The sequence below is a fragment of the Crocodylus siamensis genome, chromosome 1 (assembly GCF_052110815.1).
Source record: "Crocodylus siamensis isolate JL-2025a chromosome 1, ASM5211081v1, whole genome shotgun sequence".
Lineage (NCBI taxonomy): Eukaryota > Metazoa > Chordata > Crocodylia > Crocodylidae > Crocodylus > Crocodylus siamensis.
In genome coordinates this window covers 423,336,739-423,363,635 of record NC_143395.1, presented here as the reverse complement: position 1 = coordinate 423,363,635, position 26,897 = coordinate 423,336,739, and the positions used below count along the sequence as shown (strand labels likewise).

Here is a 26,897-nt window from a genome sequence, read left to right as displayed (position 1 = left end):
GCGAGGGCGGTCTGGCTGCGGTGCGCAGGCCGGGCGGCGCAGGGGTAGGTGGCGAGGGCGGTCTGGCTGCGGTGCGCAGGCCGGGCGGCGCAGGGGTAGGTGGCGAGGGCGGTCTGGCTGCGGTGCTCAGGCCGGGCAGGGGTAGGTGGCGAGGGCGGTCTGGCTGCGGTGCGCAGGCCGGGCGGCGCAGGGGTAGGTGGCGAGGGCGGTCTGGCTGCGGTGCGCAGGCCGGGCGGCGCAGGGGTAGGTGGCGAGGGCGGTCTGGCTGCGGTGCTCAGGCCGGGCAGGGGTAGGTGGCGAGGGCGGTCTGGCTGCGGTGCGCAGGCCGGGCGGCGCAGGGGTAGGTGGCGAGGGCGGTCTGGCTGCGGTGCGCAGGCCAGGCGGCGCAGGGGTAGGTGGCGAGGGCGGTCTGGCTGCGGTGCTCAGGCCGGGCAGGGGTAGGTGGCGAGGGCGGTCTGGCTGCGGTGCTCAGGCCGGGCAGGGGTAGGTGGCGAGGGCGGTCTGGCTGCGGTGCTCAGGCCGGGCAGGGGTAGGTGGCGAGGGCGGTCTGGCTGCGGTGCGCAGGCCGGGCGGCGCAGGGGTAGGTGGCGAGGGCGGTCTGGCTGCGGTGCTCAGGCCGGGCGGCGCAGGGGTAGGTGGCGAGGGCGGTCTGGCTGCGGTGCGCAGGCCGGGCGGCGCAGGGGTAGGTGGCGAGGGCGGTCTGGCTGCGGTACGCAGGCCGGTGGCGCAGGGGTAGGTGGCGAGGGCGGTCTGGCTGCGGTGCGCAGGCCGGGCGGCGCAGGGGTAGGTGGCGAGGGCGGTCTGGCTGCGGTACGCAGGCCGGGCGGCGCAGGGGTAGGTGGGGAGGGCGGTCTGGCTGCGGTGCGCAGGCCGGGCGGCGCAGGGGTAGGTGGCGAGGGCGGTCTGGCTGCGGTGCTCAGGCCGGGCAGGGGTAGGTGGCGAGGGCGGTCTGGCTGCGGTGCGCAGGCCGGGCGGCGCAGGGGTAGGTGGCGAGGGTGTCCTGGCTGCGGTGCTCGGGCTGGGCTGGGCCGGGCCGCGTGCGCCAGCCCCTCTTGCTCAGGGCTGCTAATTAAAAGCAGCTGTTGGGACTTGGTGACTCTGCATCCTCTGAGGTCAGCGCTGCCTTCCTGCTGCCAGGCCCTCGAGACCGCGGGACTCGGGCTGCCGGAGCCGCGAGCACTTGAGCTTCAGGGGACCCCGCAGCCAGACCTGGGGTGGGCTGCCTTGTTTTGTGCCCCCCTGCCCGGGGCAGCTGGGACGGGGCTGGGCTTGTGCATCCACTCAACACTCGCAGAGCTCCCCCTCCCACTGCCCCTTGCACCCCCAGTTGCCTGGGCAGGCCCCCCGCCCTCCCCCAGCCCGCTCCACTCCCCTGGGTGCAGCCCTTCCGCACCCACTGCCCCCCAGCCTACGGGGCTTGCTCCCTGCGTGCAAACCCTGCCTGGTCTCCAGACCTGTTTTCCTCCTGCACCTGGTCCCTGCCCGAGCCCCGAGCCTGCGGTCTCCCCTCCGCACTGCCCTCAGCACGACCCAGGAGCAGATGGGTCCGGGGTCACGTGAGTCTCGCTGCAGCCTGCCCCCCCCCCCATGCCTCCCCTCAGCCTGGCGCCCCCAGCGCCCGTGACCATTGATGCCATGCCGGGGGAAGTCGCACCCTTTGGCCTTTGACTGGAGGTGCCCAAGGCCCGGGGCACCACTGGTGAGCCCGGGCCCTGCCTGCTCCTGCTCCTGCTCCTCTCGTGAAGCGGGCACAGCATCCTGCCACGGTCGCAGCTGCCAGGGGAGAGGCTCACACGGAGCCTGGGGGAGCCCAGGGCACCCCGAGACCATGCCCCTGCCCGTGCTGTGCCGCGCCACAGGGCAGACGGGTGTCTCCGGCTGGTGGGGAAGCTTTGCCGTCCCGCGTCTGTCATGAGCCGCTCCGGAGCGCAGTTGTGGGACCAGCAGCAAGGGCTTTCAAGGGAGGCCAAGTATGAGCTCATGCTGCCGCCATCCCTGCAGACCACGAAGCCCCGTGCATTACTGGGGGTGAGAGCGGTGCTGGGCCGGGCTGGTGCGCCGGGAGGGGCTGCCGGGCCGCCCCGCGCCCGGTGCTCGGGGACGGGGAGCAGGCTGGGCCAGGCCGAGGGACGGCGCGGGGTCCAGCCAGGGCACGTCCAGCCTGGACCGTGCCGTTGCAGGCGGCCGCAGCCGCCCCCCGTCCCTCCCCGCTGCTGCAGTGAGACGGAGCGACGGCAGAGGGAGTGCGGGGAAAGGAGCGCGGAGCCGGAGAAGGAGACAAAGGAGGAGAGCCACGGCCAGGGTGTGGGGCTCGGGAAGGGAGCTGTCGGGCTGGGGCCGCTGTGTCCCGCCGGCAGGACGGGGGCTCGCCGGGCGCTCCCAGCCGGGGCAGGGCCGTGCCGAGCTGGGGCTGCCCCTTTATGCTCGGGATATCCGGCTTGCACCACCTGGGCCCAGCTGTTGGCACCGAAACCCTTTGGGTCCCGTGCGAGCACCCCAAGGGCTCCTGGCTGGGGCAGTCTCCTGGCGCCTCCGGCCGCCCCGCCGACGGGCACGTGAGAGCCGCAGTGCCGGGGCAGAAATGGCGCTGCTCCTGCCCCTGCCCCGGGGGCACAGCGCTCAGCGCCCCCGGGCTGGTGCATCTGCCCCCGGGCGCAGGGTCAGCGAGACCTGGGGAGCAGCGGAGGCCTGGCCCCCCGGCGCTGGCGGAGCTGGGGAGGGGGCACCGGCGCAGGCAGCCTCCGTCCTCTAGCCATCCTGCACTGCAGCCTGCCTGGGGCGCGAGCGGTGACGGCTGCACCCCGTCCCTGGGTCCCGCCTGCGCCCCGTGGGGCCTTGACCTGCCGTGCAGCCTGAGGGGCAGCCCAGACCTCTCGCCTTGGCCCCTTACCTCCACTCTGCTCGGCCACATCCTTCCCTGCATCCTCTTGGCCCGGTCAGCCTGCTGGGGTGGGGGCGGGGATGTGGGGCAGGGGGTGGTGGGCTCCTGGGAGGGCTCCCCTCCCCCGGCCCCTTGCTGCTGCCCTCCTGACCGGCCTCCTCTGCTCTGCATTCCTTGCAGGATTACGGAGCGCACCGCGCTGCAGACTGAGCCACCCTTGCTGCCATCACCGTGCCTCGACGAGCTGCTGACCATGGGGCGGCTGGAGGGCACGGCCCTGCTGCTGCTGCTGCTGCTGCTGCTGGGGAGCCCGCGAGCGGGGCAGGCCTCCACGGTGCTGGGCACCCTGGATCTCCAAATCGACGAGGAGCAGCCGGCAGGCACCATCATTGGGGACATCAGCGCCGGGCTGCCCCCCGGCACCACTGCCTACATGTACTTCATCTCGGCTCAGGAGGGTAGCGGCGTGGCCACCGACCTGGAGATCGACGAGAACACGGGCATCATCAAGACAGCCCGCGTGCTGGACCGGGAGACCCGGGACCGCTACAGCTTCATTGCCGTCACCCCCGAGGGCGTCACGGTGGAGGTGGGCATCCAGGTGAACGACATCAATGACCACGCGCCCGCCTTCCCGCGGCGCCGTGGCGCCCTCCAAATCCCCGAGCACACGCCCGCCGGCAGCCGCTTCCCCCTGGACCCCGCCTTCGACGCCGACAGCGGGCAGCTGAACACCCAGGGCTACGCCATCAAGGGGGGCAACGCGGGGCAGGCCTTTCGGCTGGAGACGCGCCGCGGCCCCAACGGGGCCCTGCAGCCCGAGCTGGTGGTGAGCGGGGTGCTGGACCGGGAGAACCGCTCGTCCTACGCCCTGGTGCTGGAGGCCTACGACGGTGGCTCCCCGCCCCGGAGCACCCAGATGACCCTGCAGGTATCAGTGCAGGACGTCAACGACAACGCGCCCGCCTTCAACCAGAGCCGCTACCACACCCTCATCTCCGAGAACCTGAAGCCAGGCAGCAGCATCCTGCAGGTCTTCGCCTCCGACGCAGATGAGGGCGACAATGGGGCCGTGGTGTACGAGATCAACCGGCGCCAAAGCGACCCCGACCAGTACTTCACCATCGACGCCCACACCGGCGTCATCCGGCTCAACAAGGGGCTGGACTACGAGCTGCGCAAGGTGCACGAGCTGGTGGTGCAGGCTCGGGACCGGGCTGTGCACCCCGAGGTCACCACAGCCTTTGTCACCATCCACGTGCGCGACTACAATGACAACCAGCCCACCATGACCATCATCTTCCTAAGCGAGGACGGCTCGCCCCGCATCTCCGAGGGGGCGCAGCCCGGCCAGTACGTGGCCCGCATCTCCGTCTCGGACCCCGACTACGGCGAGTATGCCAACGTCAACGTCTCCCTGGAGGGCGGCGACGGCAAGTTCGCGCTCACCACCAAGGACAACATCATCTACCTGATCTGCGTGGACCAGCTGCTGGACCGGGAGGAGCGGGACTCCTACGACCTGCGGGTGACAGCCACCGACTCGGGGACGCCACCGCTGCGGGCAGAGTCCGCCTTCGTGCTGCAGGTGACGGACGTCAACGACAACCCGCCGCTCTTCGACCAGCAGGAGTACCGGCAGAGCATCCCCGAGGTGGTGTACCCGGGCAGCTTTGTCCTGCAGGTGACCGCCCGCGACAAGGACCAGGGCCCGAACGGGGAGGTGCGCTACAGCATCCTGCAGGGCCCCGACGCCCACGCCAGCTGGTTCGCCATTGACCCCGCCACGGGCATCATCACCACTGCTGCCCCCCTGGATTACGAGATGGACCCCCAGCCCCAGCTGACAGTGCTGGCCACGGACGGTGGGACGCCCGCGCTTTCTTCCACGGCTGTGGTGTTTGTGGTGTTGCAGGATGTCAACGACAACGAGCCCGTATTCAAGAGCAACTTTTACAATGTGTCACTGAAGGAGAACACACCTGCGGGGACCTGCTTCCTACAGGTGGGGGCTGATGGCAGGGCAGGCACCCGGGGCAGGCGCAGGGGAGGGGGGGGGAGTGGGGTGCAGAGTGGGTGGGGGCAGCGAGGCAGGAGGTGGGGCCAGGGGTCAGTGCGGGAGGAGGAAGGGGTCAGAGCTGAGTGGGCTCTGGGGCAGGGCCTGGGGGGCAGAGTGGTGTAAATGGTCTTGAGAGCAGCGGGCATCTCTTAGCAGCTTCCTTGCCACGTCCCAGGTTTGGGCCGTGTGGAGCGGGAACAGGTGGGCGCGTGGTTGGACAGACCCAGCCAGGATGGACCGGGCCCTGTTGTGCCGGGTGCTGCGCAAACCCCAGCCGGGATCAGGGCCCTGTTGTGCTGGGTGCTGCACAGACCCCGGCCAGGATTGTGCCCTGCAGGCGGGCGCTGCAAACCTGCATGATGAGCCCTGCCAGGCTGGCAGTCCCCCGGCAGCCGGGGAGTTTCAGCTGAATCCAGCACCTGGCTGCCCTGCGCCCCTCGCGCCTCCCCGGGGACAGGCTGGCAGTGCCGGGCAGGGAGGAGGCTGTGCTCCCGGCCGTGCCTCAGCTGCCCTCCCAACGCGGAGCGGGCATCTGTGGAACGTGAGCATCCGCGAGGCGCTGACACCTTTGCTGGTCCTGGTGGTGAGAGGGCAGCTCTGGGCAGCAGTCAGCACCTTTCCATCATCTGAAGTGCTGCTGGCCACTGCTGAGCTGGAAGGACCCTGGTATCCTGACCCCCCGTCCCTGGCTGTCACCACCACGCAGGACACCCTTGCTGTGTGTGCCTGTGCTGGGCATGTGGGCAGCTTGCACTGGTGGGCACGCGGGTGGCCTGTGCTGGGGGGGTTGACCGTGGTGGGCACATGGGTGGGTTGCCCGAAAGTGTGACTATGCTGGGCACGTGGGCAGCTGGCACAGGGATGTGTGACCATGTGGGGCATGTGCATGCCCTGTGTGGGAGTCTGTGACTGTGCTGGGTATGTGGGTAGCCTGTGCTGGGGTGTGTGACCATGGTGGGCATGTGGGTGGTGTGCGCTGGGCTGCACGACCACACTGGGATGCGGGCGGCCTGCACAGAGGTCTGTTACCATGCTGGGCACGTGGACAGCCAGCGCGGAGATGTGTGACCATGCTGGGCGTGTGGCTGGCCTGTACCGTGGTGTGTGACCGTGCCGGATACGTGGGCGGCCCGTGCTGGGGTGTGTTACCGTGCCGGACACATGGGCAGCCTGTTCTGGGGTGTGTGACCATGCTGGACACCTGTTGCCCCGTAATGGATTTCCTTGGCCATTAATGTGGGGTAATGGGATGTGGGGGGGGAGCCCAGCTCCCATGGATGTGGGGCTCTGCGCCTGTGTGAGGCACCGTGGGGGGCTCCAGTGATGGGGGGAAGTGAGCTGAACTGGGGGGAGGGCAGGCCTGTGGTGGGGCTTCAAGGGAGGGGAGCTTGCCTTCAGTGGGGTAGGAGGGTCTGTGTGGCTGGGCTGGGGCCCACGCCGCACAGGAGGCGTTGCTTCCCCCGGGCTGGGGGGAGGCTAGAGGCAGCCCCGGCTGCACGGCCCCATGCGGCGGGGGCTTGGCTGGGCTCGGCGTTTCGCTTGGAAGCTGCCGGCTGGGCCCAGCGCAGGTAACTCCCGCGTGGCCCCGGCACAAAGCAAACAGCTCGCACATCTGCTGCCGCTTCCTCTGCGCTGGGAAACGTGAGAGCTTGGGAGCGGAGGCTGGACCGGCCGGCCAGCTCGGCACCGCGCCCCCGCCAGGGGAGCCAGGCCTGGGGAGCTGGCCCAGGTCTGCAGGGCATGAACTTGGAGCGCAGGGGTTGCGGGGCCCCCGGTCAAGCTCCTGCCCATCCCCTCCAGCCCCGAGCAGGTGGGCCAGGACGGGGCTTCCCAGAGAGGCTGCCTCTGTGCGCACACTCCCAGTGACGGAGCATCCGCCAGGTCCCCGGGTGAGTGGCTCCCACGGTTCATCCCCCTCCCTGCTCCAGACCGCGCCTGGTTTCTAGCCGGAGCGTGTCTGGCTGCAGTTCCCAGCCCCGGGATCGTGCCCCGTGAGGCCAGGGGGCTGGTGGGTCTCCGGGGCCCCTGCCCAGGCACGCACCGGGGGTGTTGCTGCAGCCCCGGGAGCCCCGCTTACACAGCCCTGCTCTCGGCGCTCTGCCACCGTAACGCACGTGGCCCTTGCCCCAGACCACGTTTGTCCCCGTAGGCCCTGATGTGGCGCTTGTACAAAAGCAGGGCACAAGTTGACCCGCCCTGTGCCCCGGCGGTGCCCTTTCTGGGTCTTTCCCGCTCCCTACCAAGCCTCGGACCATGGTGGGAGATGAAGAGGTCCCCTCCGGGGCCCTGGGAGATGCGATCACACCTGGTGCTGGGCTGAGGGGACCCCCAGTGCCGTGCCTGCCGGGGTGTCAGCATTGCTTCGGCTGCCCTGGGAGCGTCCTGCACTGGCTGAGCTGCGGGGCCAGCAGGGTCTTTGCCCCGTGTGTCAGGTGTCTCCGGCTGGGGATGTCCCCTCGCGCTGCCCGTGCAGTGCCTGGTACGGAGCAGCTGCTCGGGTCGGGGCTCCCAGCAGTGGGCTGTCCACGCTGCAGCCTCTGCCTGTGTTGTGGGGTGGGCCCATGGTGCCAAGCCTCGCCTGCTATCCCTGCCCCACAGGGCTCCCTGTCTAGGCCGGGCACGGGGGGGAGCACACACGGCAGGACACCCCTGTCACACGGCCGTGCTCACGTGGCAGCACAGGCTCGTGGTGCACCCCATCCAGAGGGCAGAGGTCATGCCACGGGTAAACCCTTATGAACCTGCAGTGCCGCGCGTGCAGTTGGTCCCAGGGCAGTGCCTGGGCGAGCCTTGTGCTGCATGGGTTGCGCCGTTGTGGGGGAGAGCTGGGGTGCGCAGCCCTTGGGCCTTGGGGCATGAGGAGGGAGCCCCTGCCTCCCTCCCAGCCCGAGGCAATGCCCGAGGCAAGGGCGGGCAGCAGCTGGGTGCGGGGTGTGTGGGGCTGGGCGGCGGGGACGTGGGGCGCAGGGTGGGGGAGGCGGCAATGCTGCTGCAGCCGGAGGAGTGCACTCCTTCCAAATTCCTGCGAAAGCTATTTCCTGGCGCTGCCAGCAGCCTCCTCCTGGGCTTGGCACAGAGGCCAGCGCCATGATTAATTCAAGTAGCATTTCCCCTGGAGCGGCAGCCGCGTTTCCACTGCAGCCGGGAGAGGGGCCCCAGCCCCTGCGCGCCCCTCCCCCGGCCCCTCGCTCGCTGCCCCTCCCCCAGCCCCTCGCCCCCGCCCCTCCCCCTTCCCAGTGCCCTCCCTCCACCTCCACAGTGCTCCCCTCCCCCTGCCCCCTGCCCTGCACCACGCTCACCCAGGCCCCTGCACGCGGTGCGGGCAGCCCAGATCCAGCCTACCCCCAGCCCTGTTGTCCCATGGGTCCCACCCCCGCCAGTCCCATGCCCAGGGCCCATGTGGCCTGGTGCAGCCCCCAGGGCAGGGGGTGCATGGCCCACCCCGGCCCCCGCCCTGCCACCTGCGCTCCCATCCAGTCCCGGGCTGAATCCTGCCACCCGAGAGCTGCGGCACCCCGGTGCCCCATCGCCCCCCGCCCGGGGCGGCCCAGACCACCGCCATGGGGCAGCGGGGCGGCCATGCCGAGGCTCCCAGAGGAGGCCGCACTCCCAGCCGCCTCCGGCCTGACCCCTGGCCCCTGCCGCGTGCGCCGGACGCTCCCCGGGGCTGACCCCTGACCCCGCGCCTCCCCCGGGGCCGCGGCGCTGCAGGCCGGGGCGTGCGGGCGGCTCCTGAAATAGCCGCCGTGGCCTCTCCCAGGCCGCTTTTAGCCGGCGGTGGCGGTGCCAGGCCGCGCGGGCAGAGCGCCTGGCATGGGCCCACGGAGGGCGCCGTGCGTGGGACCGCTGACCACATTGGCGCCAGCCTCCCCGCCTCTCCCAGCGCAAGCCGTCGCTCGGCGGCCCGGAGCCTTGCCAAAGCCGCAGCGCAACATGTGCGCAGCAGAGACCCGGCGGGGCCGCATCCAGCTGGGCTCCCTGCCCGGCCGGGGGGGCCGAGGGGCAGCGCTGAGGGGCGCGGGTGACACCGGGCTGCACCGCTCCCAGCCTCCACCCATGGGAGAAGGGCCCCAGGCACCGCCTCGAGGCCTGCCCGTCCCTGGCCCGTGCGGCTCCGGGGAGGGGGCCACGCGGCCCGGCCCAGCCCCCGTCGGCCCTGCCCCGCGCCTGGTGCTTTCCCTGGATTTATTGTGCGTTTTCCTTTGTTTCCAGTCCTGACAGGACGTAAAACCTGAGCCGGCTCCCCCTGCCCGGCCCCCGGCCTCCCCCTGCCCGGCCCCCGCCCTCCCGTTGCTTGGCTGGGGGGACGGGCTGCTCCCCCCGCCGCGCTGCGTGCAGGGGATCTCCTCGGTGCTGGGGCTGGCTGGGGTGGACGGGAGGCTGCTGGGACCCTGGAGCCAAAGGCAGCTGGGGTGGGGGCAGGAGGAGGTGCTGTCGGGGCAGGGGGGGGCACTGCTGCGGGGGAGCAGGAGGGGGCGCTGCGCTGTGTGGACGTGAAGGGGTGCTGCGGGGGTGCTGCATGGGGTGACCGGGAGCGCTGCGCTGCGTGGGGCGGGGGCCGCGGGGGCGAGGGGGGGGGCAGGCGGGCGCCCCGCAGAGCTGCCAGGCAGGGCCCGGTGTCGGCGCCTGCCGTGAAACCTGAGCGCTGCCACCGTGTCTGCGCTGCCCCATTATTCGTGGTGCGGCCCCGCAGCCTCCTCTTCCGGCTGCGGGAGCAGAGCAGCAGATGCAGCGCTGGCAGCTTTCTCCTCCGCCTTCCTGTCCCGGCCCCGGGGGCAGACGTGCAGCAGAGCTGGGGGCGCGTCCCGGTCTGGGGGGGCCACCCCTGGCTCTGCACGGCCTGCCCCGAGGGGCTGCCCCGGGGCAGGGATGGGCGGCTGCAGCTCCGGCTTCGGGGGCAGCGCAACCCCTGAGGGCCCTGAGCTACAGCCAGGGCCGGGCAGGAGCGGAGGGCGTGGAGGTGGGCTCCGGCGCCCCTTGGCCAGTGCCGGCGCGGGGGACCGGGAGAGCACCCTGTGCAGGCTGGAGCGTCCCCCGCCCAGGCGGAGCTGGGCCAGCTCTCCCCGGGGTTACAGCACCGCTGGGCCCTGGGGTCTGTGGTGGCCCAGGGAGAGGCCCCCGCCCCATGCCCCAGCTGCGGGTGCCTGACAGCCCCGTCGGGCAGGCGGAGGCTGCGCTGGCGCTGCACGTGCTGCGGCCTGGGCCGTGCGGCTCTCGCTGCGCCGGGATTTCCTTGGCGGCTGTGCAGGAACGGGCGGGGGGACGAGGGTGTCAGCTTCCTGCTGCGGCAAAGGGTGTTAAATGCACTCGAGACCCCCAACAGACCCGTGTACTTTGCTGCGGAAGAAGCCAGTCACCCCCTAGTCTGCATCCGTGGGGTCACATTCCCCCCAGTGCCAAGTGCAGCGTCTGTCTGAGCCAGGGGGCAAGACCCTCGAGCCAGGACCCTCCGGGGTGAGTGCGAGCAGGAGCACAGGCCCTGGCCTTGGCGAAGGCGAAGAGCACCCCGGCCCCTTTAGCAACAGAAGTGGGGAAAATTCCCTCCCAGCCCCACATCCAAATGTGAGGAACCACCGAATACCTCCGCCCTGCCCTGCACCCAGGGGCAGCCAGCAGGACCGCACCTCCCCGCGCCGCGCCGCACTTCACAGCCAGATCCGTCCATCTGTGTCCCCGCACGGACTCGTCCCAGCTGTGTCCATGTCCCGCAGCCGCGTCGGTGCCTGTCCGGCCCCTGCCCTGGGCTCAGGGTCCTCTGGAGCTCCCGGTGCCCGGGGCGGGGGCTGCTCCAGGGCGTCCCGACGCCGCTCTTCCCCGCACGCACGCTCCGGGCATCGCTGCTGCCGGGCGCCCCCTGCCCAGCCCCCGCGCGGCCTGCGCTGGGACGCCCGGCGAGGCAGAGCCCCCCCGTCCCTGGGCGCCCAGCCCACGGCCCCCTGCTCTGACGGAGACGTGTTTGCTGAGATCCAGCCTAGACCTGCTTTGCTGCGACCTCAGGCCCTTGCTGCGGGTCCTTCTCTCTGCGGCAGGAGAGAACGGGGGCTTTTGCTCTTGCCTCTGGCAGCCTTTTGCGGGCTGCTGCCGCGTCCCCTCTTCAGCCCTTTCCCCCAGCCGAACCTGCCCGGCTCCTCCAGCCTCTCCTCACGGGACCTGCCTTCCAAGCCCTCGATCATCTTTGTTGCTGCCTCCGGACCCTCTCTAATGTCTCCCTGGCCTCCTAAAATGTGGAGTCCAGAACTGCACACAGGATCCGGGTGAGGACTGACCAGGGCCGAGCAGAGAGGCACGGTCACCTCCCGTGTCTTGCATCTGATGCCTCTTGATGCAGCCCAAACCGTGCTGGCCTTTCGTGCGGCTGCATCGCGCTGCAGACTCCTGCGGAGTCTGTGCTCTACCAGGGCTCCTAGCCCAGTGGGTCTTAACCTTTTTGGGCTTGGGGCACCCTTGGATAAGCTCAAGACTCCCTTGGGAAATGTCAGCTCTTAATTTTCACTCTTTTTGGACTACAGAAAAATACTAGAGCAGTTTTTGTGGTGCAGAGAGCCCAGGAAGACTCCAGCTGTGGATTTCTGCTTGGAATCTCTGGGTTTTATCTTGTAAATCCTGTTTGCAAATCTAACAGGCCTGTGGCACCCCACATCCTCCTTGAAAGGGTCTCAAAGGACTCCCAAGGTGCCGTAACATGCTGGCTGGGAATCACTGTCCTAGACCCTTCTCCTGTCCAGCCAGGCATTGCCCATTTTGCATTGGCGTTTTGGAGCATTGCTCTTGGGGCGCAGCACTTGTCAGCACTGTGTCTCCAGCCTGGCTTTCCACGCTGTCGCGATCTGTCTCGATTGCGTTCCCATCCTCCAGTGTGTTCACAGTCATAGACATCCTACAGCCGTGGGGCTGGCAGGGACCTCCACAGGTCACATCTAGTCCAACCTCTGCCTGGGCCTGGACCAGCCCTGTGCGAACCATGTTATACAGGCACGAATCTAAACTCTTTGTAAGACCAGCATAAACCCTGGCACAGCACAGACCTCGCACCTGAACTGCCACAGGTGAAACAGGGGGGCCGCAGCAATGTCCTGCTTGTATAACAGGTCATTAAGATATGCTTGAGAGGTCCTGGTAGAGAGCCGTGCCCCTGCTACAGAGAAAGGCAACCTCCCCTCCACTCCATACCAATCTGACCAGAGGGTAGAAGTCCTCCGGGACCCGAAATCTGGCATCAGTCTGATCCTGAGCAGAGGGGCAAGACCCTCTAGCCAGGACCCTGTGGAGTTGGTGCCAGCAGGACACAGCCCAGACCCATCCCCAGCCTAGGCTGCAGCACCCAGTGTCTCTGGGGGAAGCTTAAAAACGCCCCAACACATGGAGCAGGAAGTGGAGGCAACTAGCAAAGCCCAGAAACCTGGGAAATCCCCGCAGCAGAGCACAGGTATCTGGACCGGTGGCTGTCCAACCTCTCCTTGAACCCCTCCAGTTCTGGAGAGCCCCGCGCTTCCTTGGACGTCTCGATTCCCCCTGCTCTAGCAGTGAAAAAGTTTTATCTGATCTCCAATCCAAGCCAACTTGGCTGCAACCTCAAGCCATTGGTGCACGTCCTGCTGCGCAGCCGGAGAGAACAGCGTCGTTTCCGCAAGCTGAACGTGCCCAGCTCCTCCATCCTTCCCCGCTTCGGCGTCTGCGGACTTGCTCCAGAACCGGCGTCCAGCTCGTTAAACCCACTGGCCAGCACCAGGCCGCCGTGGGGCTCCACTCGAAGCCTCCCACCGTGCTGACGTGGATCCACGTACAACAGCCCTTGGCTTGCGGCTAGTGCGACAGTTGTCTGCCCACCTCATAGCAGCTTTGTCCAGCCCGCTTGTTTAGGAGAAGCTTGTGTGGGGCTGTTGGACAAAACCCTTGCTGAAGTCCAGGTACGCGAGAGCCGCAGCGTTCCCGGCCTCTGCCCGGCCAGCGCTGGTTGAAGGAGATCAAGTTCGTTCGGCCCGTTTGTCCGCGCGGGCTGCTTCCACCCGCCTTTGCTCCTCCAGATGTGTGCAGATGCACTCCCCGAGGCTCCGCTCCGGGACCTACCTGGGCACTGACTGACTCCTTTCAGGGCCCTCCAAAGCTCTCCGGCCCTCTCTTATCAGCTCGCCCCGTTCCTCGTCCAGATGATCGTTATTCGGTGCCTGGCTGCTGCTTCAGTTTGTTGTGAGGACGGAGGCAAAGCAGCTGTTGAGCAGCTCCACCTTCGCCTCTCTTAGACCACAAGGCTAGAAGCAATGGCCCCAAGCTGCAGCATTGGAAACTGAGGCTGAAGGAGGGACTTGCTGACTCCCAGGCTGGTCAGGCACTGAGGGGCGGTGGGCTTTCCATCCTGGGAGGTTGTCAGGAGTGGGGCGGACAGGCACGTGGCTGGGGGCGGCGTAGTTGGGTTAGTTCTCCCTTGAGCTGGCCCGACTTCCCTGCGATCCTACGGTTGAATCAAAATGCTTCACGTTTCCCAGTCTGGCCCACTGACAAGCTGCCTAACCCCTGCGGCGTGACAGCTGGGGGGCTGGGAGGGTGCGGCGGGGGCAGAGTCTCCAGGCACAGGAGCGGATTGACCCCGTGTCTCCATCCCGGGCTGGGGGGGACGGTGCTTGGACCATCGGGGTGCAGCGAGGGGCTCTGGCACCTTCCCCGGGCAGTGCTGGGGTGCCGGGGAGGGCACGGGAGCAGAGTGGGATGGGGAGAGGCACCCCGTTGCTCCAGGGGTGCTCGGACCATCTGGGGCCAGCTCGGGCCAGCCTGGCCTGGAGCACGTGAGGGCTCCTGGGGGGCGCTGGGCTGGGGGCCGAGGGGTGGTGCTGCCCTGCCAGACTCGGCTGTGCCGGGCACCTGCTGCCAGGCTGGGCACGGCCCGAGCAGCTGCTCCCCTGCCCCGCGGGGCGTCGCGTCCGGCTGTGCCTGGTCCCAGCTGCGGCTGGCGGGGCGCGGGAGTCCGCGGCCAGCTGGGCTAAGCCCAGACCCCTCCTTGCGGATTAGCAGGGATCAGGGGCTCTGCGGCTGGAGCCCCTCCCGCATGCCTCGCATTCCCGGGCCCCGGCGTGCTGGACGTGGGCGCTGCGTGTGACTTAGGACACGTGTGTGCGAGGGTCTGGGGCACTGGCATGGGGGAAGAGTGGCTGGTGACTGTGGAGGAGACTCTCCCACGGGCAGCGGGACACGGTCGTTGCCACGGGGGACCGTGGTGTTGTGGTCGTGCCTGGGGTGCAGCCCACGAGCAGGAGGGTGTGGGGCTTGGCAGCGAGTCCTACAAAGCCCCGCGCTTGGGGGCCAGTGACCAGACGTCAGCCGGGGCTGGGGTCCCTGAAGGAGAGGGACGCAGGCATCCGGGTGGGAAGCAGGATGGGCACAAGCCCGTGGAGGCCGACAGTCCTGGCGAGGGTGCGACGGGGGAGCGGAGCACGTGTGCTGGGTGACCGCTGCAGCCGCTGCGCTCTGACCCTGCACCTGGCCCCGGTCTGACGCCTGCAGACAGACCGCAGGCAAGGGCAGCGCGGGAATCAGGCGATCGCGAACAACCAGGGATGGGGCCTTGCGAGCGGGCTCCCGGCGGGCCGCAGCCGAAGACCCTGATCCGATGTCCAGCTGCGCCGGCCGCGGGTGGCCGGCCTGGGACCAGGCACCAAGCGGAGCGTGGAGCGTGTCTGTGGTGCCCCGGGCAGGACGCAGGGGTAACTCCTGCGGTGGAAGGCGCCTGGTGATCCCCGGCCGTAGGGGCCAGAAGAGACCCCGCTCCACCCGGGGGCTGCTGGCATCCGGGCAGGGTCCCCCCGGCTCCCGGGACGGGGCGGCTGGAGCTCAGGCCGGGTCTGAGAGGCCGCGCCAGTGCGCAGCTGGGCCTGGGAGCCAGAGGTCGCTGCATGGAGCGCCCACCCTGCGTGCCGTGCTCGCGTCGGGCCCGTCGCCCTTCGATGCGTTCGGGTCGAAGCGGCACCGAGCCGCGGACTGAACCAGTCCCTCGGGACCAGGGGCCCCGCGGGCCGCGCCGGTCGGAGACATTGCACGGGCTGCTCTATGCACGTCCTTGCGGAGCATCGGGCTCGTGAACGCCTACGCGTGTCTGACGTAGTTAGCCGGTGAGGTGCGCCTCTCCCCCGCCTCGGGACCATGCGGCCGGGGTTTTCCCCAGTCTGGGGCAGCGGTGGAGCCTGCTGTGCTGGGACTCCTGGGTCCCGTCTCTGCCCGGGGAGGGGAGTGGGGTCTGGTGGTTAGAGCTGGGGGGAGGAGAGGGGCAGGCCGGGAGCCAGGACTCCTGGGTTCAGTCCCAGCTCTTGGAGAGGAGCAAGGTCTGGTGGTTAGAGCAGCGGGGCTGGCGGCCAGGACACCTGGGTTCCTTTCCAATGCTGGGAGGCACGTGGGGTCCGGGGCTGGAGCCAGGCTCTGGGATTCAGGAAGGAGCAGGGCAGGCACACCCTCGCACGCCCCGGGCACCATCCCACAGGGAGGGTCGTGCGCTTGCACACCCCGTGCACCGTCCCACAGACTGAGGCACGCGCTCACACACCCCCTGCAGGCGCACAAGCAGGGGTCCACCCTTGCATGCCCCACGCATGATCCCACAGGCAAGGGCATGCCCTGTGCACCATCGCACAGTTGGGGGCCCGCCCACATGCGTAGCCCACACGGTCCTATTCTCCACATCCCGGGCAGTCACGCTCCCTTGCACACTCAGCAATCACAATGCCATGCATTATGTCACAGGCAGTCACGCTCCCTCACACGCGCACAAACACACACACACACACCCATCAGTCCCTTGCACGTGCAGCTAGCTGTCACAGCTCTGGGCACCATTTTGCAGGCACTGCCCCCGTTATCCTGTGCACGTGTGTCCAGCAGTGTTGCACATGCAGACAGGACTCTGTGCATGCCCACTGCAGTCCTGTGCACACGCGCAGCTGGTGGCCTTGTGTGCCTGGAGTGCAAGTTCCCTCTCGCCCGCTTGCTCACACTCTCCAGCGTGCCCAGACAATCTTGCAGCAATAACTTGCTTTCATGAGCCATTGCCCCCCACAGCCTCGCCTGGGCCAAGGCCTGGGGCTTGCGGGGAGGCCTTGGCTGGGGAATTTGGGAAGCCCAGTGGGGGGGCGGGTTCTGCCCAACCGATGGAGGCGCGGGGCTTGTCTAGGCTCCCGTGGCTTGGGCGGGCGCCGGCCCTTCGCTGCCGGAGCGCTGCGCAGGCCAGGTCCCTTGGGCAGTGGCTGCAGCCCAGAGCCTGGCCGGAGCCGCCAGCCTGGACCCCGACTGACCAGAGCAGGGCAGAGCAGACCTCAGGAAGACGTGTCTGTGACTAACCCGCCGGTGGCGGGGGAGGAAGCTGGTGGGGGGGACGCTCACCGCTCAGCAATGCAGGTCCTGGCAGCAGCTGGATCTTGCTCATCTCGTCTGTGGGGCTTGGGTGGGTGGCGGGGGGCGGTGACCAAACCCAGACTGGAGGGGTAGCGAGCACATGCCCCCCCCGTGACCAGTCTCACTGACCGGAGGGGGGGTCCCCTGTGGGCAATCCTAGAGTCTGGGGAAGGTGGGGTCCCGCCTGCCCCCCTTGCCCATCGCCTAAGCGGCGAGTGCGGCCGTCAGGGGGTGCACCGGCGCTCTCGGGGGGGGTGTGCGTGCACCCCCGTGTACCCCCTACATGTCGCCACTGTCCCCAGAAGATGCTGAGCTCTGTGGCACTGGGGGGTCCCAGCAGGGGGATGCAGCGGGGGTGGGTGGGTGCTGGGGGTCTTAGCAGGGGGCAGGTGGGGGAGATGCCTCATTTAGGCTCCGGGACCTCTGTGACGAGGCAGGACGATGACCAGCTCCACGGGCCGGAGCTGCCGCTGTGGCACCACGGCTGGGGCACGGCCCCGCTGACACGGCGCCTCCCGCAGGTCACGGCCACGGACGCAGACAGCGGCCCTTTCGGCTCCGTCTCCTACTCCGTTGGCTCCGGCATCGGCAGCGTCGTGCCCACGCAGTTCAGCATCGACAAACACACGGGGCAGCTGTGCACCGTGCAGCCCCTGGACCGGGACGAGGGCGCGGACGCCTACGACTTCACCGTCACGGCTGTCGATGGGGTGAGCCGCCGGGCCGGGGTGGGGCGAAAGCCACGTGCCCAGCCGGCGCTGCGTGGGTGCTCTGTCCCTGCCCGCGCCGCGCAGGGCTCACCGCTGTCCCTCTCCCCCCCAGGGCGGCCTGAACTCCATGGTGTACGTGAAGGTGTTCCTGGAGGACGTGAACGACAACCGGCCGGCCTTCTACCCGGTGGAGTACGCGGCCAGCATCAGCACGCAGAGCATGCCGGGCACGGCCGTGCTGCGTGTCACCGCGCACGACAAGGACGAGGGGCTGCATGGGAAAGTGACCTACCACATCGTGGCCGGGAACTCGCCCCCGCTCTTCTCCCTCAACAAGGACACGGGTAAGAGCCGCAGGGCCCGGCCCACCTCCCCCCGCCTGCCGGGGGACGGCGTGGGCACAGCGGCTCCGTGGGGCGGGGGTCCCAGCCTGATCCACTGGCAGGGCTGCAGGCGGGGGCCCGGCACAGACGCAGGCAGGGGGCATCATGCGGGCTCCTTCCCTGTGGCCCTATCCCTTGGCCTGGCCCCCTCGCTCCCCACGGCTGCTCCCCGGGTCCCTCCATCCCTGCCCAGCGTGCAGGGGTCGCGGGGCTCCGTGGGCGCAGGCAGGGGCCGCCAGTACCGTGCTCTTCCCTCCTCCCAGGCGTCATCTCGCTCTCGTGGTCCCTGAGCGGCAAAGCCAACACGTTGGTGCAGCTGGCGATCTCGGCGCGGGACGGCGGAGGGCTGGCCGCCCAGCCCGATGCCCACGTGAACATCAGCATCGTGGCCGGCACCGTCTCGCCCCCCGTCTTCGAGCAGGCGCAGTACTTCTTCACGGTGACCGAGGACGCGCCCCAGGGGACCAGCATTGGCGCCGTCCGGGCCCAGAACCCCCCAGGTAGGACCCTGCGTCCGTGCCTTCCGCACCGAGCCTGCGGCAAAGGTGGGGGGGCCCCTGCCCCACTCTGCCCCGCGGTCCCCCTGCCGGGCGCGGGTCTGAGCGGGTCCGCCCTTCCGCCACCTGCCCCCAGGCCACTCGGACGACATCTTCTACTCCATCTCGTCGGGGGACCCCCACAGCTACTTCTCCATTGACTCCGGCTCGGGGCAGCTGTGCGTCAGCCTGCCCCTGGACCACGAGGCGCAGGCGGTGCTGGTGCTGGACGTGCAGGCCCGCAGCGGCTCGCCGCCCGCCTACAGCAACACGCGCGTGAAGATCGCCGTGGCGGACGTCAATGACAACGTGCCCGCCTTCCCCGCCCCTTCCGACTCCATCTTGCTGCCCGCGGCCACCGCCCCCGGCACGGCGGTGTACACGCTGCAGGCCGAGGACCGCGACAGCGGGGCCAACGGGCAGGTGTACTTCGAGCTGGCGTCGGGCGGGGACGGGGTTTTCGGGGTGGAGCGCGCCTCCGGCACGGTGCGGCTGGTGGGCGCGCTGCCCCCCGAGGCCGGCGCCCCGTACGGGCTGGTGATCGTGGCGCGGGACGGGGGCGTGCCCCAGCTCAGCGCCACCTTCACCCTGCTGGTGCACGTGCAGGCGGCGCACGACCACGGGCCGCTGTTCGACACGCTCATCTACCGCGTGGAGGTGCGCGAGGGCACGCCCGTCGCCACCCGCTTCCTGCAGGTGCGGGCGCTGGCGCGGGACGCGGGCGCTGCCCCCCTCACCTACCACCTGCGGGCCGACGGGGATGCCGCCAGCTTCGGCATCGTGCCTGACAGCGGCTGGCTCTACGTCAAGAGCGCGCTGGACCGGGAGACGCGGGACCTGTACGTGCTGACGGTGCTGGCCTCGGCGGGCGCAGGCAGCGGGACCGGGGGCCGGACGGGCACCAGCACGGTGCGGGTGAGCGTCACCGACGAGAACGACAACAGCCCACGGCTCAGCGAGGAGCGCTACTTCTTCACCGTGCCCGAGAACCAGCCTCCCGGCACCGGCGTGGGGCGGGTGACGGCCAGCGACCGGGACGCGGGCCCGAACAGCCGGCTCACCTACCGCCTCCTGCAGCACGACCCCAGCTTCCTCGTCCACTCGCAGACCGGTGAGGGGCTGGGGAGGGGCCGCTGGGGCGGGGCTGGGAGGGGCCGTCTCGGGGCGCCGCGGGGCTGAGCGCGCCCACGTTCCCGCAGGGGAGCTGAGCGCCCGACGCAGCCTGGACCGAGAGCAGCAGTCCAGCTACCAGCTGCTGGTGGTCGTGCAGGATGGGGGCACGCCACCGCGCAGTGCCACGGGCACTGTCCACGTCACCGTGCTGGACGAGAACGACAACGCGCCCGCCTTCCTGCACGTGGCTGCCGGGCAGGAGCTCCCGGTGCAGGTGGGAGCCGGGGGGATGGGCTCCCGGGGCAGGTGGGGGGTGGGGGGGCAGGAGCTCCAGGGGCAGGGGGGCTTGTGCTGGAGACAGGCTCTGGGCGGGGGTGACAGTGCCAGCCCAGGGGTGGTGGGGCTGGGCTGGGGTCCGGGCACCAGCTGCGATGCAGGCTTCAGTGCCCCACTTTCCGTGGCAGGTGCTGGAGGAGAAGCCGTCGGGGCACCTGGTCGCCTCGCTGCAGGCCAAGGACCCCGATGAGGGCGAAAACGGGACCGTCACCTACTCGCTGACAGGTACTGGGTTGGGGGTGAGCGGTGTCCCCGTGTTCCCCCCCCACGTTGCCCCCAGTCTAACAACCCAGCTCCCCCCAGCCCCTGCATCCTGTCCACCCAGCCTCCCCGACCGTGTTCCTCCATGTCCGACGCCCCGGTTCCTGTGCCCCGTGAGCCCCCGTGTCAGTGCCCAACCTGTGCCAGCCCCTGCCCCATGCAGCGTGTCCCCTTCTCTCTGCAGGGGCCTGGGCCGAGCGCTTCACGCTGCACGTGGCCACGGGGGAGCTGCGCACGGCCACGATGCTACGCCACGCTGACCGGGCTGAGTACCTCTTCACCGTGGCAGCCAGCGACCAGGGCGCGGTGCCCCGCCGCACCTCGGCCGTCGTCCGCATTCAGGTGCGCGGCCCCTCCCGGCCCTGCGGACCGTGGCCGTGCACGGCTGGCACGGAGGGACGTGGCCTTTCCTGCACGCGGGGAGCGTGTTGCGTGAGCTGCGGGGCCCGCGGGCAGGCCTGGCGCAGCCGCCTCGGGGACCCCGTGCGTGCCGCAGCCCGTCCCCCTCCACGTCCCTTGCCGGTCTTTGGCCGAGCTGGCTCTGAGGCCGGCCGTGCTGCCCAGGGTGGACTGCGGCTGCCTGGCCCGTGTCCCCCTGGGGTCCCAGCCTGTGTGGGGCTGCAGACTACCGCTGCCCAATGGACCAGACTACCACTGCCCAAGCCAGGTCCATTGCTGGCTGGGAGGAGACAGTCCCGGCACAGCAAGTGCCATGCTCACGGGGTTGCCCCCCCAGATGTGCCCACACCTTGGCCGCAGCTGTCTGCCCCCTTCCTTCTCCAGCCCGGCAGCTCATCTGCCCCATCTGCTCCCGTGGGGCCCCGGAGCCCCAGCCAGGCTCAGGACACCGGTGCCAAGGTGCTGCACCCCTGCCTTCATGGCCGTCTGGGCTCCCCCACGCAGGGCCCGCAGCAGGTGCCAGCCCCGCCGCCCCGTCCTTGCCAAGGTGCATCTGCACCGGGCCGACCCTCAGCACTGCACCCCAATGAACCCCTGCCCGTCTGTCCTCCCTGTGACACCCTGTATCCACGGTCCCGCTTCAGCTCGGGCTGGCTTTGTTACCTCCCCCCGGTCCCTGGCACACCTGCATTGCAGCCCCTGCCCCATCCAGGTGCCAAACACCCCCGCGCTGCATCCAGCCCCACTGCTCCCCCCCCATATGCTCCCCCTCACTGCCCCTCCCCGCCCCCCCGCAGGTGCTGCCGTCCTCCCGAGCGGTGCCACGGCCGGATGCCACGGTGCTGACGCTGCAGCCCATGGAGGGCGTGAAGCCGGGATCGGTGATTGGGTCGGTGGCGCCGACGGATGCCCCTGCACGAGGGCAGGTGACCTACACGCTGGTGGGGGGCAGCGGGGACGGCACCTTCGTGGTGGACAGCTCAACGGGCGAGATCTACGCAGCCCGGGAGCTGGACTACGAGGTGCGGGCACGGCACACGCTGCAGGTGAGCGCGGAGGACACGCAGCGTGGCTACCCCGCCAGCCGCCTGGTGCTGGTGCAGATTCTGGTGCAGGACCGCAACGACCAGGCGCCCACCTTCCCCGAGGACCCCGTCACCATCGTGGTGCCCGAGAACACGCCGGCCGGTGCCTCCGTCTTCACCTTCCAGGCGCTGGACGGGGACGGGGCTGGCCCCAACAGCCAGGTGCGCTACGCCCTGCTGCGCCAGGAGCCCTCCGGGGCCTCCTTCCAGCTGGACGCGCACTCGGGCACCCTGAGCCTGCTCCGGGCGCTGGACCGTGAGACCGCCGCGTCCTTCCTGCTGGTGGTGGAGGCCACGGACCAGGCGCGCAACGCGAGCCAGCGCCGCTCGGCCGCTGTCACCGCCCGCGTCTTCGTGACGGACGAGAACGACAACGCGCCCACGTTCCTGTCGCCCAGCGCCGTGCGCGTGGTGGAGGACCAGCCCACCGGCTTCGTGGCCCTGCACGTGGTGGCGCGGGACGGCGACCTGGGCGAGAACGGCCGCGTCAGCTACGCGCTGCGGGCCGGCAACGCCGACGGCCGCTTCCACCTCAACCCCAGCACCGGTAAGGGGCTTGCAGGGTGGGCAGATGGCCATGGGGGCGTGGTGCTGGAGCCGAGGTGGTGGGGGGGGGCGGGACGTGGGCAAACCAGGGACGAATGGGGGCCGGGGTCAGGGGGTCGCAGGGTCGGGGGGGCCTGGCGGGGGGCAGCTGCTGCCCGGCTGACTCGACCATCTTGCCCCAGGCTCAGCCCATCCCTGGTGACCCCCTGCCCCCAGCTCAGCCTGACCCCGTGACCCCGCTGCCCTGCTCAGCTCCCCCCCTGAGGCTCCCCCCTCCTCCCCAGGTGCGCTGTCCATCGTGCGGGCGCTGGACCGCGAGGAGGTGGCGCAGCACAACCTGACGGTGGTGGCCACGGACCACGGCTTCCCGCGGCACTCGGCCACGCAGCTGCTGTCCGTGCTGGTGCTGGACGTCAACGACGAAGCGCCCGTCTTCACCCAGCCTGACTACGAGGCCGGCGTGCGCGAGAACCTGCTGGCCGGCACCTCCGTGCTGCAGGTCCAGGCCACCGACCGCGACCTGGGTGAGCGCCGGGGTGGGCAGAGGTGCCTCCGGCGCCCACTGCGGGGGTCACTGCCTTTGCTAGAGGGGCGAGGGACTTGGGGGGCCATAGGGGCCCTGTCACTGCCCCTTGTTGTGTCGTAGCAGCTCCCCTCCCCTGCCTTCCTCCCCCACCCAATTCCCACCCCTGCCCCTGACTGCAGCTCTGGCCTTGCCCCCAGGGCTGGGGGTCCCCACGGGCCCTTCGCGGCTCCCCACCCCTCACCCAGGGTCTCTCTGCAGGTGCCAACGGGGAGGTGAGGTACGGAGGCCTCTCCGGGGGACCCTTCTCCATCCACCCGCAGACCGGGCTCATCACCACCACGCGGGCCCTGGACCGGGAGGAGCAGGAGCTGCACGTGCTGACGGGTACAGGGCCGACGCGGGGTCCCCAGGCACGGGGGGAGGGGGTCGCCAGAGCGGGGGAGCTGGGGGGCCTGGTGCTGGCTGGGGCTGGCACCCTGGTCTGCAGCTCCCGCCTCCCCGCAGTGTACGCCCGGGACAGCGGCCTGCCTCCCAACGTGGCCAAAGCAACGGTGCGCATCCTGGTGGGGGACGAGAACGACCACGCGCCCCGCTTCGAGAGCCAGTCCTGCTCCATGGAGGTGCCCGAGAACGAGAGCCGCGTGATGCTGCACGTCCTGCGGGCGACGGACCCTGACGCCGGCGAGAACGGGCGCCTGGAGTACTATGTGGAAGGTGAGCCGGGGGTGCCAGCGCCCCCGCCCCTGCCCCCCACAGGCTCCTGCGTCGGGCAGCTGCTCTCCCCTGCCTGCCCCTGCAAGCTGGAGCAGCCTCTGCCCAGCTCGGGGATCTGCCCCTGCTCGGGGGCCCTGCTCCGCCGCGGTGTCCGTGCTCACCTGCCAGCCCCTCCCTTATCCCGCAGACGGGGACCCTGCCCAGGACTTCAGCCTGGACCCAGCCTCGGGCATCCTGTCCACTGCGCGCAGCCTGGACCGGGAGCACACAGACGCCTACGTCCTGACCGTGGTGGCACGTGACCACGGGATGCCGCGGCGCAGTGCCACCACCACAGTGCACGTGCGGGTGCTGGACCTCAACGACCACGCGCCACGGTTCGCTGAGGCCGCCTATGCCGTGGAGGTGCCTGAGGACCTTGCCTGTGGGCGCGCTGGTGCTGCAGCTGGCGGCGCAGGACCCTGACGAGGGCACCAACGGGCGCGTCTCCTACTACTTGGGCAACGAGTCGCTGGGCACCTTCCAGGTAGACCCAGAGAGCGGGCGCATCACCAGCGCCCAGGCCCTGGACCGCGAGCGCCGCCCCAGCTACAACTTCCTGGCCACGGCCGTAGACTCAGCGCCCTGGGAGCCCAAGAGTGCGGCCGTGCGCGTGACGGTGACCATACAGGACGTGAACGACCACGCGCCCACCTTCCTGCAAAGCCCCCTCACCATCACTCTGCCACACCACGCGCCGCCCAAGCAGGTGGTGGCCACGCTGCGGGCCGAGGACCGGGACGCGGGCGCCAACGCATCTGTGCTGTACCGCTTCGCCGCCCCCACCCCCGGCTTTGCCATCAACTCCTACACCGGTGCCATCCAGCTGCTGCAGCCCCTCAGCTCGCTGGGCCCCCGCCAGCGCACCCTCTTTGTGCTGGCCACCGACCAGGGCCAGCCAGCATTGTCCTCCACCGGCGTGGTGGTCATCCGCCTGCAGGACGAGGGCGACCGCGGCGTGCGCTTCCCCCGCAGCACCAGCGAGGTGGCCCTGCCCGAGAACGCGGCCGCTGGTGCGCCCCGCGGGCACACGGGTCTGGGTTGAGGGGAGCAGGAGCTGGGGGAGGCAGGACGAGGGGCCTGACTGGGCGGCCTGGGTAGGGAATAGACCCCAAGGCCCCCCCACAACCCCACCAGATATCCTCCCCTGGGGCAGCGGTGTGGCCTAGGGTGCCCCAGGGGTGGGCAGTGCCGCGGGAGCTGTGGGGCCCCCGAGTGCCCGTGCCCTTGCTCCCACGGTATTGACGCTCTCCCCTGTCACCAGGCACCGCGGTGGTGACCGTCCAAGCCGTGCACGCGGGCGGCTCCTCAGGGCGCATCACCTACAGCATCGTTAGCGGCAACGAGAAGGGCACCTTCCTCATCCAGCCCCACTCAGGTATGGCAGTGTGGGGGGGGGGGCAGCCACCCTACATATGTGTGTGCATGCATGTGTGTGTCTGCAGGCACCGGTCCAGAGCTAGTCCCAGGGGTGCAGGCAGGTATGCATGTGCACAGCCACAGGCACCTGTGTGTATGTGCATACATGTAGCCCGTGGGTGTGCACAGCTGCGGAGTGTGGACGTGCGTTCCCAGGTGTCGAGTCCCCCCAGGACCCCGTCACCCCTAGGGTGGCTCCTAGGAGGCCCCGTCCCGTCGCATGGCTGCAACATCCCTGCAGCTTGGTGAGGAAATGTTCCCACCCGGAGCCCAGGGCTTCCCCAGGAAATCCTCTCCCCACGCTTCCTGTTCCCGTGTGGGAGACCAGGTCATACGAGGAGAGGCTGAAACACTTGGGACTGTTCAGCCTGGAGAAGAGAAGGCTCAGAGGGGTCTCGGTAGCAGCCTATACATATATCAGGGCCTGGGGGAGCAACTATTCACCAAGGGCCCCCAGGGGAGGACTAGAAAGAACGGACTCAAACTAACAGAAGATCACTTCAGACATAAGGAAAAACTTCTTTACAAGCCGAGTGCCGAGGGCCTGGAACAGGCTCCCCCGGGGGGGGGTACAATCACCCATCCTGGAAATCTTCAAAAAGCATCTGGGCGCCCATCTTGCTGGGGTCATTTGTCCCCCAGCGTCTTTCCTGCCCAAGGGCTGGGGGGCTGGACCTGATGATGTGCCAGGTCCCTTCCAGCCCCTAACATCTATGAAACTGTGAACCGCCTGCACCCCGGCATGGTCCGGAGGCCTGGGAGCGGCGGTAGTACAAGGCTGGCATCGCCTCCCAGCTCCGCTGCTGCATGTGCCCCTCGCTCCTGCCAGCCCTGCACCCAGCCTGCCCCGCGCCCAGGGCTGAGTGCTTGCCCCCGTGGCCCTCAGACCCTCCCAGCACTGTGGTCTCACCGCCCCCATGGGTCATCTACCCGTGCAGGGCTAGGCCGGTGTGTGCAGGCAGGTGAGCCCGTGGGGGGTGGCCACCACCTGCCTGTGCCTGGGGGTGACTGAGGCTGACACGGAGCATGGTCCTGGTGCATGGGGGCTAGGGTGCAGGGGTGTGCTGGGGTATGTGCCAGTCACCGTATGCATGTGGGGGGACAGGTCAGTGCATGGCCCCTGCTGGTGCATGCATCTGTGCGCAGATGCCGGGACCGGGCCGTCTCTGGCCCCCGTGCAGAGCTGTGTCCGGGGCAGGCAGGGATGCAGAGGCTGGAGCCTGGCCTGGCGCAGGCACAGGCACACAGGGCAGGAGGGATGGGGGAGGCACATCCCTGCCTGGAAACGCCCTCCCAGGCCATGTTTCTGCTCCGGAGCCCTGCGAGCCAGCCTCACACCACGGGACCCAGAACCGGACCCTACCGTAGACAAAGCCAGGGGCGCAGACCCTGCCCCTGCCCTTGACATCTGCTCCAGAAGCCCCAGGCGGAGGCCTGGACCCTGCTGCAGAAAAAGGGGCGTCCCCTGGGCCATGCTGAGCTGACCGGGGCGGATCCCTTCCTGCCCCCAGTGCAGCGTCGGTCTGATCCTGAGCGCAGGGGCAAGACCCTCTGACCAGGACCCTGCGGGCTGGTCCCAGCAGGAGCGTCGGCGCAGCCCGGTCTCCATCCCCAGCTTTGAGGAAGGTGGAAACCCGCCCCCGCGACCACTGTAGCAACAGGAGAGGGGAAACGACCCCTCCGCTCTGCCCCGCGCCCTGAGACGAGCCAGCAGGACCTGCGCCCTGAGCTCCAGGCTGCGTGCCCCCACGGGCGCAGCTCTGCCTCCTCCTCCCGCAGCTGCGTCGGTGCCTGTCCGGCCCCTGCCCTGGGCTCAGGGTCCTCTGGAGCTCCCGGTGCCCGGGGCGGGGGCTGCTCCGGGGCATCCCGACGCCGCTCTTCCCCGCACGCACGCTCCGGGCATCGCTGCTGCCGGACGCCCCCTGCCCAGCCCCCGCGCGGCCTGCGCTGGGACGCCCGGCGAGGCAGAGCCCCCCGTCCCTGGGCGCCCAGCCCACGGCCCCCTGCTCTGACGGAGACGTGTTTGCTGAGATCCAGCCTAGACCTGCTTTGCTGCAACCTCAAGCCCTTGCTGCGGGTCCAGCTCTGAATCAATGGGAAAAAAAGGGGTTTTCCCTTTTCTTGCTGGCAGCCCCTCAGGGATTTGCAGGCTGCTGCCGTGTCCCCTCTTCAGCGCTTTTCCCCCCAGCTGAACCTGCCCAGCTCCTTCAGGCTGCCCTCGCAGGACTTGTTTTCCAAGCCCCCAGTCATCTTGGTTACCTGCTTCTCGACTCTCTAATTTTCCCTGGTCTTCTAAAATGCGGAGCCGCAGCCAGGGTCCAGACGAGGCCGGACCAGGGCCGAGCAGAGAGGTGCCGTCACGTCACCTCCCGTGTCCTGCAGCTGATGCGTCTGCTGGTGCATCCCGACCCGCATGGGCCGTTGTGCGGCTGCATCGCGCTGCAGACTCCCGCGGGGTCTCTGCTCTACCAGGGCTCCCGAGCCCTGCCCCAAAGAGCTGCCGTGCCGCCTGCGGTC

The 26,897-nt window shown here is 69.5% G+C and overlaps 1 protein-coding gene across 1 annotated transcript in view; it reads left to right on the top strand.

Annotated features, from left to right (window-relative positions):
• DCHS1 (dachsous cadherin-related 1) overlaps positions 1-26,897 on the top strand; it is a 40,828-nt gene that overhangs the window by 5,520 nt on the left and 8,411 nt on the right. The window contains 15 exon segments of the mRNA XM_090062713.1: positions 3,062-4,886; positions 16,835-17,023; positions 17,136-17,367; positions 17,670-17,906; positions 18,040-19,053; positions 19,142-19,329; positions 19,520-19,616; positions 19,837-19,994; positions 20,849-21,683; positions 21,967-22,206; positions 22,467-22,592; positions 22,713-22,922; positions 23,110-23,339; positions 23,341-23,974; positions 24,226-24,339. Coding sequence (XP_089918839.1) covers positions 3,062-4,886; positions 16,835-17,023; positions 17,136-17,367; positions 17,670-17,906; positions 18,040-19,053; positions 19,142-19,329; positions 19,520-19,616; positions 19,837-19,994; positions 20,849-21,683; positions 21,967-22,206; positions 22,467-22,592; positions 22,713-22,922; positions 23,110-23,339; positions 23,341-23,974; positions 24,226-24,339 — 6,329 coding nt within the window.